The sequence below is a fragment of the Ascaphus truei genome, chromosome 3 (genome assembly GCF_040206685.1).
Source record: "Ascaphus truei isolate aAscTru1 chromosome 3, aAscTru1.hap1, whole genome shotgun sequence".
In the NCBI taxonomy this organism is placed as follows: domain Eukaryota; kingdom Metazoa; phylum Chordata; class Amphibia; order Anura; family Ascaphidae; genus Ascaphus; species Ascaphus truei.
The window spans coordinates 270351515-270363440 of NC_134485.1; the positions used below are offsets into that span (position 1 = coordinate 270351515).

Below are 11926 nucleotides of genomic sequence, written 5' to 3' on the forward strand. Positions count from 1 at the left end.
TATCTTTATGATATGGGAAGTACACTCACGCGTTTTCTATAGATGCATACTGATATTGATATGGCTAATTTAACAGAAAATGGACAGTAATAAAACCATATCTACTACAGAGCGAAGCATAAACTTCTTTACCAGCCAAGTACCTAAGAATGGGCAGTCTCGTTAGCAGAACCTAATACCAATTGCTGTGTGATGTATTGCAGGCCCTTCTAGCAAAGAAGGGGTTAAAGAAGTGGATGGGTCTTTGACGAACTGTGATCCAAATTAAAATTACTTACAATATTCTAAATAACAGGTTTGTACGGTTAGGTAAAATACACACACACACACACACACATATATATATAATGTGTGTGTGTACATATGTATATATATGTATATATACGTATATGTGTGTGTGTGTGTGTGTGTTTGTGTATATATACATATAAATATATATATGTGTGTGTGTAAATATACAATTAGTATATAGTATATATGTACATGTATATATGTTTTATATATTTAGACAAACACATTTATACATGCGTACTTATTTTTATATTTATCATTCATCTATCGATCGATCTATTTTACCTGTCTTTCTTACAAATAGTATCATTTTTATATACAGGACAAAAGCATACAAAGTAGCAACATAATCTGTTTATAAAATATTACATTTAAATTGAGGACATCTGCACTTGTGTTGATCACACTGAGGTTAGAGTGAATATATGGTGGAAGTCGTTTTGGAAGATACTACAGAATAATGACAAACAAGCCGCACCCCTCCCCAGCAACACACACAATACTATACTCTGTGCTCTAGTTGTGTTTCAGGCGGCTCACACATTCATCTTTGGCAAGGGTGGAAAATAAATGGGAGCCCATTGCAAAGTAAATGTGATGTTCCCTCAATTCCACAACAATGTCCCCGATACAGTCAGTCTGTTGAACATCTATAAGGTCTGGTTTGGGACGTGTGGTGAATAAGCTACAGTGATTTATATCTGTTTCACTTCCCCATCATGCGCCCACAACATGAAGGATCTGCACGCACTGCTTGGTGGGGCACACATGGGCATTCGCTTTGTGTTTTGTATTAACAGGAGGATCTGGGTTAAACAGGCAGATAGCTACAAAGATATGTTTGTCCTTGATAAAAGGAGAGACATTGATCTGTAAATAAAGACATAATCAGCTCCTCTCACTAATTACTGTTTGTTTTCAAAGCTAGAGGCACATAAACAATTAAACGCCTGTCCACAAGTGGAGGGGTAGCCATGAAAAGGCCGGCTTGTATTACATTAGTAGAAAGTAAAAGGCAATATTTTGTTGCTCTTGGTAATGTCTGCGCTACACCCACATTACCCATTGTATTCGGTCCCTCCAAAGTCCAAAGCAGCATTTCACCACCAGGCAATGCCTGGCATTGTACTTGCCAGTTTACCAACGGTGGTCAAAAGATACTTCTAAGCATTACAAATATTTGTTTCAAATCGTTATTCATCCGTTTTGATAGATTTCCATGGATCTTGCTTTTCAAAATCTTACGTGTCTCCTACTCCTGTGCTAAATAAGGGTTTATCCCTTTGGTCCTTCCATATATACAATTATTTTAACACATCAACTAAGAACTACAACATCATTGTGCAGGAGACAGAAAATTACCCAGCAAAAAAAAAAATGAAATAATTTTGACATTTACTTATACAGATCTACTTCATCTCTGTGTTATTGTGAAATGATAAACCTAACTTCACACTACATATGGGTTGTGCATGTTTAACAGAGGAGTTTATTTCTCTTTGTGCAGTGGCACAAACATTTTGTAGACCCTATTTAAAGTGTAAAATGCCTACCTCTTAGCATGTCGGTTGCCTTTCTTTCTACTCCCTTTCTCTTCTTTTTCTTTCTTCAATTTCTACTTTTTTTCCCACATCACCCTGCTGTACGCTGTCTGTGCAGCTTCAGCAGGGTTTAGAGGTAAAGTTTAGGGTGAGTTCCTTAATTGCAGGCTGAGACCCCGCAGGCAGGACTCTCTGTGCTATTCTTTCAGGGCTCAAGTCCTACTCTCTCTGCAGGAAACAGAGAAGCTGATCCAAGTTCAAAGTCACTTCTGCCGTCCCTCTAAGAAGTGCTTTATTTCTCTGGAAACCACAAAACCCCTTTCCCCCATGTCATAGGGTGAAAAAGAGAGAGACTGCAATCACTTGTAGAGCCACTGCCAGAAATGCAGACTTAAGCTGATTTTGTTTAAAGGAGAAAGCCGACGGTTAAACTTCAGATAGTTTTGTTTTTTAGTTGAGTTCGCCTCCAAGTTCCTTGATGTACAAGTAATATCAGACCTGCTGATCACGCTCAAGTCTAAGTGGGTAAAGATTTTTCCATTTTTCTGCATTGTTATGAGTAGTCCTTTTACTTTAGCATTGCTAATATTAAAACGTTATGTGCAACTAACCCTTATGTTCCCTCTCTGTAATGTAAACTTTCCTCATTCCCAGGGAAGCATGTTCAAATATGTGAGCTTAGTTAAGGTCCTTATTTTCAATAGTTTTTTTTAAATACCACAACAGTTTGGATACACGTCGTAGGTGTATACTATAGAATAACTCAATTCATTGAAGCTTCTAAAAAAAATAAATGTAAATCAAAAACTGTATATGTTCTGCTAGTGTATATGTAAAATTGCAAGCGTTGTTATCCTTTCTGCCATGCACGGTATTTATTATAAACAAATGTTCATGTTCATTCCCATATGGAATACATTCTCTTAAACTGGAGATGAAAAGAAGGGGAGGCCGCACCGGTGTCTGTATGAGAGACACTCATAAAGTCAACAAGATCATCAACAGGATATAAGGTTGCAGGTTACCTTTGATTGTGTTGACCTTGGCCACTTCTAGGACACTCGACCCTTGACCTATAGAAGACCACATATGTTGGACTATAGCTTTGCTTTGTAAAACATGCGCTGTTACAAAACAAATCTTTGTGAGAGTGTAACTGAAGTGTAATGTAAAGGGAAATCGTGAAAATCTCTGCCAAACCTGTAACGTTTTAAAGACAGTTTAAAGACCAGTACACTGCCCAAGCAACCAATGTGGCATATTAATTTTAGTGCTTGCTATATTCCCTTTTAAGGATACAGGAAAAACAAATTTGACAAAGATTGTTGTATATCGGTGTCACCTGCTATCATGTTATATGTTCGTTTGTAGTTATTAAATCACAGTAGAATAAATGATCATAGCTACATCGAAAATGTTTGATTGCAGATTTATTATAGATTTGAATACACTGTTTCTCATTTTCGAACTCCCTCACTAGGAGCTGGATCGATATTACATTTTGTATTAATTGTTTGCACTCTTTTTGTCTTAATTACGCTCTAATTTATACAATGGGAAGTATTTTCACATATGTAACATTATTATGTATGCACACATTAAAATAGATTTACATAAATATTTACAACTTGTACTTATATGGCATACACCAATGTCACACACACACACACACACACACACACACACACACACACACACACACACACACACACACACACACACACACACACACACACACACACACACACACACACACACCATATTTGCAAAGGTGAAGTGTAAACTGATGAAAGGGTATTAATATGGTGCTATGTTCAACTGTTCAATATACAGTGATAACATTTTCAAAGGGTTTCAGGCGGTTATTAAGACCATTTCTGCTGTCATTCATAAATAAAACCGCACATGTTAACCATATTGCTTGTACAAGTAAACCCGTCAACTTGTCATTATTTGATTACTCTGTACAGCTTCTTTAAATGCAGAACACTAAAGTAACTAAAGGCCAGACATGGTTTTGTATTTAACTTTTAATCCCGGTGCAGTACCAAATAAATAGATATACAGGAGAAGCATGGAAAATGCAATGTCAAAATACAGTGCTATATACATTTTGCAAAAGGGATGTGTAATAGGTAATGTGGCTAATATTTATTCAGAAAAGACATGACATGTATCGGGAAGTTTGTTCTTGTGTCGCCTCTACAGGTAATCAGGAACCCTATTTAAAACATGTGTTACATCAATAAATCACAGTATATGATCGAAGATGACTGACAAGGATATCCACTGAGTAAAGACAGAGCAGTGCAATAGAAAGTTTGCTTTGATGCCTTCATATAGATTAAACATAAATAGAGAACGTGCTTAAAAGGAATATTATAATGCGAATAAACTACAAATACATATGTTTATTCAAAGAGGGCGTTAATAGTGAATGGCTAAACTAGGTCATCTGACACATCTGAAAATAAACTAGTAAAGTTGGATTTATAGCAATATATATATATATATATATATATATATATATATATATATATATAAACAATGCATTGTATATATATATATATATATATATATATATATATATATATATATATATATATATATATATATTTATATATATATATTATGCATTGTTTCAATTATCTCACTTAAATAGTGCAGGATCAAAGCTTTATCATTGTTACGTTTCTACCCTTCTCAAAATTCAATTATATTTTCACTCATGCTTGAAAAGTGGTCAACTATATTCTATTAAATCATACTATGTCACATCTACTATATGCTTTCGTATATACTAGACATACTAGACAATGTGTATATATATATATATATATATATATATATATATATATATATGCATTGTCTAGGGCATGTACTGTTTTAAACCTTTTAGGTTTTGTCTCAGACAAAGCTAGAAGAGACTTGCACATGCCACTGATGCCAGTGAAGTGACATATGAATATGCTGACAGTATTCTTGCAGGAATTCTCGCATTACATCACTGCATTCTGGTAACATACTAGTGATAACCTTGGTACTTACACAATAATGGATTTTCATCACCATTTCTTTTCTGGAACTCAATAATTCAAATGCTGCTAACGTGTAATTTAAGACAACTAAGAAGTGTTCAGTTTGACACTGCCCTTGTATTGTACTAAGTTACCATCAGTGTTAAAAACGATATTCTGGTATTGGTGGAATAATGAAGAAAGTGTAAATAAGCTGAGCTAGCCCTGGCATTGGCACTTTTTATGCTTAGATGCGTTGTGCATTGACATGAAATTGCACTAACAACATGGGTCATTTACTGTGGTTCACCAAATCTATCAAGGGAAGCCGTGTGTTCATAGATTCGGCATCCTATTGTTTTATACTTTTACCCAAAACTATTTCCCTTGTGGCAGAGAGAACAGTTCTTTAAATGTTTTACCTACATTTTTTTTTCTTGGGCCTGTCAAGTATAAAATGATTAACATGTAGCACTATAATGTAACCTATGATGTCTTTGCAGCAAGTTTCTATGGAATTGTGTGTGTGAACATAACGAAGCATTATATAAAATATTATTCATACTGTATCCATACTTTTGTTGACAAAAAATACCAACACCAACATTAGTCACGAAAGAGATATTTATAGTTTCCAGGTATATTATATGATATATATATATATATATATATATATATATATATATATATATATATATATATATATATATATATATATATACACTCTCTCATTAGTAGGCTCGTTAAACTGCATAGAAGGTTAAATAATATTCCCTTAATTCATTGAAATGTTCATTATAGCTGAGGACATATGTTCTTTAGAGTTTTAATGTTTGATTGTAAATATATGTATATTATAATTTGAACTTGGACACAGACATACAGTAAAGTGTGAACTTGAGGTAAAGCGACACAACCTTAAAATGCTATGTCACTGTCTACAATCCTTTGCATTTTACTCTACCTATATAAAAAGCAGTTGATCATATTTATTTGAATGAAGACATATTAAATCGATGACAGATACGCTGCATGCTGAGTTTAACAAGAGGTGCACAAGTAGGCGTGAGCGGGATATAGCACTGAACTTGATACAATCATTTACTTTTACAACTTTTCCTTTATGCATTTACTCATTAAACCATTACATATTCAGTAATTCAATAAAACAGAGCAGTTTAAGAAAAGGGGGTTCATGGGAAATTATTTTTATTACACAATCAAGCAACCTCCGTTTAAACTGTATGAGTCTAAACAGTGAACGGAATAATACCTGCTAATATATTTGATACATATGTAATGCAACTAAAACACTAATTAATTCAAGTGTGATCCCTCCTCTAATGTGGCTACACAAGGGACACACAAATTGTTGCTTGTTGTTTGCTATATAACCTTCTGCAGTATAGCATAGTATGTGTACAGAATGTATTTGACTGGCTTCTCATAAGATTAGGAAACTGTTTGGTATAACTGCACATTTTCAGCCATTCATTATGATTTAGCTGGTGTGTAACAAAAAACGACAGTACATGGGTTTTGCGTGAGTTTCTTCATTGCCGAAGGTATATACACAAATGTAAGCCTTTACATAATAGGATACACTTTAAATAACAGTAAGTAAACATGATTTACTTGTACATTTCAACAATTACTGCGCAGAGATGTTTTAAGATGTGACTATACTATGCAGGTGTCCCATCTGAACCCTAAAATGTTTTCTGTTTGGGTGACATCTTTTTAAATTCCATATGATAATATGATACCTTATCAAGTCATGGAGACAATTATTAATTATTCAAATAGGCACAAGTAAGGAGGATACAAAGTGCAGAATACATTAATACTTTCTGTTTAATAAATATGTAATAATTACACTTACATCCATCTTATATGTGAGAATGATACTTGCGGTATTGCAAGTTATAAATGTTAAGTGGTAGTAGTTAGTAGATTTTGTAAAAACAAAGTAGTTATTTTGAATATGTTACCAATCAGAGGCACCCACCAAACCTAGGTTTTTTTTTCTAGCAGTGGCTATTTTTTCTAAATCAATGAAGGTGTAAATACAGATATTTTAGTTCTCATTTTTACAGACACATAGGAATAATATTGAAATACGATATACAATATTTGATAGCAAAGTCATTTGTAGGTTTTCCCCCCCAAAAATCTTATTAGTACAACACTATTTACACCTTTCCTTCTATAAAATGGCTCAACATTGATACAGAATAAAACTATTATACAACACAAATAGCTGTAAAATGTAAACAAATTTTTGACATCCTAGCAGCTGAGTTTTTTTATTTTATTTAACAAGGATAGAAAAATTGCATTATAATATCTTAGATGTAGACAATATGATATAACAAGATGTTCACCCTTTGAGGGTTTACAATGAAAGATGCAAATGCAGATTCAATGTTCATGTTTACTTCATAACTTCATTTTATAAATACTACATGAATTAGAGTATGTCTCTCAGCTTTATGGCCTGCTGAACCTTAACTTAACGACATGACAAACCTGTGTGTATATAAGAGGTTGGGATTTGTGAGGTTTGGATAATATCTATACACTATAATTGGATCCTTAAAGGACGATCATGTTGGTAAATTCAAGGTTTTCATAACCTGCAACAAATCTACACTTCTTCAAGTTTAATACCGCTAAAAGAACTCTGGAAAGGGGAAGGAAGCCTTGACCCTGCCAGGCCTAGTTCTGAGTAAAAGTGAAAACATGACGTCATAGTTCTTTCCATTCTGCAAAAAAAAAATGTCATTTTTTTAATACAATTTTGCACAAAGTATATACCATGATTGTGTGGCGCTGTGACATTGAACATACCTCTTCATTTAAAAATATATCCATACGCTCCCTGACCAACTGGATAGACATTTTATTTAAAGAGATATGTTTGGAACTAAAATAAAGAGCACCTGACATGACCCCTCCAGCTATATGAGCCCGTTAAGGACACATGTTTTGACTTTGTGTTGGTGGCAAACCAATTTCTCACTTATCTTTCAATCAGTACCTAACAAGGTGCCTCTGGTGTAATGCAGAAGCAAGTGTCTATATTCTAATCTAGGAAACAAAATGAAATGTCTTTTAACAAATGACATAGCAGTTAAAAGACTTTCTATAGATAGTTGGCAGTGGTTTGGATTTTTGAGCTAACATTTACCTGGATGATTTTTTCCCATTGCAGCAACACGTTATACTATATGCATGAAGGAGAGACTTCAGTTCTACTGAGAGCTTGAATGCCTAAGTAATATTTTTAAATAAATATATAATTTCCATAGTTATTTATAGGGTTTTTGTTTATTTGTGTGCCAACATATTTTCTCTTTGCTTACACAAACCTCCCTCCTTTACTATGACAAAAACCTAACCCTTCCCCTTCCCCCACATAATAAGGGACTTCCGATATTGGTCTAAATACATCATGAATCTGCTGATACTGTGATTTCCATGAGACTATCATATATTTCTTAAATAGTATGAGGTGTATTATTTGTTTAATATATTGGACTTAGCGTTTGAAATGTTTGTTTTATAAGGTTGCCAAATCCATATTTTAAATAGCTCGTTTGGTTTACTCTTTAAAAAAATGGCACATTGTACATTTGCAAATAATTAGTAGCACTCAGTATAACTGGGTACAATTATACACCTTGACCTCTGGTTAGGAATGATAATGCCACCGCGCTCCTTCTTCTCCCCCCACTCGCCCACGCCATGTGCCTGCTGCACACTTGGCGCTGCTCCCACTGATCCCACACGCTGCCTATTATCAGGCTCAGAGCTGCACGAAAGTTTCTGCAACTTTCCCAGGTGGAATGCAGGCGCCGAGCATGGGGGCGGGTCCCCGCTGAGCGGCGGCCTGACAGCCAGCCAATCAGCTGCGCGGGCCACCTGCCAATCCTGGCATCCCGTCCAATCCCGCCTGTGCCATCTCTAAACTCCGCGCCCCCCCACTGCGCGCCTCCAATGCCGCGCTCTCTGCCAATCGCTGGAGGACAGGGGAGTGGGGAAAGGGACAGGGGAGTGGGGAAAGGGATAGGCAGAGCGGGGAAAGGAACAGGCAGAGTGGGGAAAGGGACAGGGGAGTGGGGAAAGGGATAGGCAGAGCGGGGAAAGGAACAGGCAGAGTGGGGAAAGGGACAGGGGAGTGGGGAAAGGGACAGGCAGAGTGGGGAAAGGGACAGGCAGAGTGGGGAAAGTGACAGGCAGAGTGGGGAAAGGGACAGGCAGAGTGGGGAAAGGGACAGGCAGAGTGGGGAAAGTGACAGGCAGAGTGGGGAAAGTGACAGGCAGAGTGGGGAAAGTGACAGGCAGAGTGGGGAAAGGGACAGGCAGAGTGGGGAAAGGGACAGGGGAGTGGGGGAAAGGGACAGGGGAGTGGGGGAAAGGGACAGCCAGAGTTGGGAGCCAGACAACAGAAGTTAAAGAGCGCTTCAGCTGCCCATGTTTTGTGAAGGATGGTAGCGGGGGGGAAATAACAGCAGTGAGTGTGGCTGGGCTCGGCTGTGTAGGCATGGAGCCCCCTTTGAGCAAGAGGAGTCACACTCTGAGGCTAGCGGATTTGGCAGCGACTCAAGTCCATCCTCACCAGAGTATGACAGGCTTCCCGGGGCTGGGGAGCCAGCAAGCTCACACCCACCCTGCCCACGCCCACCCCGGGGAGCTGGGGAGTGACCCCGGAGTGGCCCTGACTCCATTCGGACCGGAGCACATGGCCCAGGCCGGTGCCCGGAAGCGTGTCCCCTCCTCGCAGCCCATGCAGGCGCCCCCGGAAGCGCAGGCAGCAGCAGCAGCAGCTGCCTTTGCATCGCCGGCTGCACTCAGCTACCCCCTGGCTCACCCCCACTCTGCCTACACCGCCGGCAGGGACTTCATCCTCAGGAGGGAGCTGCCCACTCCTGGCATGTTAGGAGAGCAGCACCCGGCCACCAGCTCCCCCCATCACCACCACCACCCCCACCACCCCCACCCCCCTCACAGCATGTTCATCTCCTCCACTGGGACCTACGGCCACCCGGAAGGGGGCAGCCACCCTCTCTTCGCTGGCATCCACGAGCAGGCAGCTGCAGGGCTCCACCACCCTCTGAATGGCCAGGTGCGCCTGGGCTTAGCCGGGGAGCTGTACGGAGGAGCCGAGCACTATGCAGCCTCCTCCATCCACAGCTACAACTCTGCTATGAACTTCAACGCCAACCTGGCTGCCGCCGCCGCCGCCGCTGCCGCCGCCCACCCGGCCACTGCAGGGGCGTTCTTGAGGTACATGAGGCAGCCCATCAAGCAGGAGCTCATCTGCAAGTGGATCGATCCGGATCAGACTGCCCCCAAAACATGCTCCAAAACTTTCAGCACCATGCACGAGCTGGTCACCCATGTCACGGTGGAGCACGTCGGGGGCCCGGAGCAGAGCAGCCACGTCTGTTTCTGGGAGGAGTGTCCCAGGGAGGGGAAGCCTTTCAAAGCCAAATACAAACTGGTTAACCACATCAGGGTGCACACGGGGGAGAAGCCCTTCCCGTGCCCCTTCCCGGGGTGTGGCAAGGTCTTTGCCCGCTCCGAAAACTTGAAAATCCACAAAAGGACTCACACAGGTGGGTATTTTCGCTTCTTTTTCTCCCCCTTTCTGCTGTTTGTTTGTTCTCCCCCCCCCCCCCCCAGACATGTGACTATTTTCATGAATAAGTAATTTAGTGACAGCACAGTTTTTTTTTTTGTTTTTTTTTTTAACATAATCATATTGCCAGGGAAAACTGAGCTAATCTGCTTCTGATTTACATTTTTCTTCTTCTTCTTGGAAACTACAAGACTTCCCCCCTCCCCTCCCCCCAATTCAATATAAATGAAAAGAGCTTGGGTAAAACTTCCATAAACACTCACTGAGAAGGGGAAACAATATGAGCAAGTTGAACATAAATAAAACTCACCCTGAAATGTAACTCAAACTGTGATGTTGAATTGCAGGGTATTCATGTTACATGCCTGTCAACTGACGACACGTTTCTCTGGGCACTTTGCAACTTTTAAATAGACTGCAAGTATTTACTTTTGCATGTTATCTTTCTGTTTGCTAGATTAAAGATGCTTTAGCACGTGGCTGTAAGAGAGGATATCAACTTATTGTTATCACACACGTAATGCACCTATTAAAGAACATTACACCTCTAGAGATTCGCGTATCTGCATATCAAGGAGTGCTATTGTGTTACTGTTATCATCTTTCCATCGATGATATCATTTTTTTTTTGCCAAAGATAAAAAATGGTATCATGTTAAAGTAGTCTAAAGTTTTGCTATGATTGGCAAGGTTAAAGGTTAAAACTGAATGGCACCACTAGGAAACACATTACTCATGCCTTTGTCTTATAGATGAACACATAACGATATGCAAAGAGGATTATTTGGCTATTGAAACAAATGCAGTAAACGTGGATCGCTTTAAAGATACTTTATCTGAGCAATATAAGCAAAATATCATAACATATATATCTTGAAAATGTGGCTCTCAGCAGCAACAAGCAGAATGAGAGAAAGCAATAACAATGTACCAAGTAATTCGGAATGAATTACAATGGTAAATGTCAGTGTTCTTAACTGGAATGTTCTTTACTGGAATGTTCTTTAGGTATATGATAGAATGTTCTTACACTACAGTACAGCCTGTTGCTGGGGCTTCAGCACTGAGCATGATAGCTTGGCTACACTCCAATGTAACTTCTTCAAACATGCATTAACTGTTCAGCTTAACCATGAAATTACTTTAAAGTGCACACAGTATAAATACATATGCAGCAAACACTGCTATTCAGTCTGACAACATAAAAATATTTACTGATGTAATCAATAAATATTTTTTCATACTGAAGGTGGTGCTTGCTGCACTTATTTCTGTTCATGCACTACTCCTTTGGCTGTGTTTTTGCAAGCACCATGGGCCGCATTTGACTTGATGTGAACTGGAGTGAGTGCATTCATCTTCACACACACACACACACACACACACACACATAAAGTGTAAAGTAGTATTACAAGTTATCACACATCTGTTTG

At 38.9% G+C, this 11926-nt stretch overlaps 1 protein-coding gene across 1 annotated transcript in view; it reads left to right on the forward strand.

Moving 5' to 3' along the window:
* Window positions 1-9263: 9263 nt before the first annotated feature.
* ZIC5 (Zic family zinc finger 5) overlaps window positions 9264-11926 on the forward strand; it is a 6908-nt gene continuing 4245 nt past the window's right edge. Inside the window, exon 1 of the mRNA XM_075590776.1 lies at window positions 9264-10470. Within this exon, the coding sequence (XP_075446891.1) occupies window positions 9396-10470 (1075 nt within the window). The 5' untranslated portion in view covers window positions 9264-9395. The remainder of the gene's footprint in view (window positions 10471-11926) is intronic.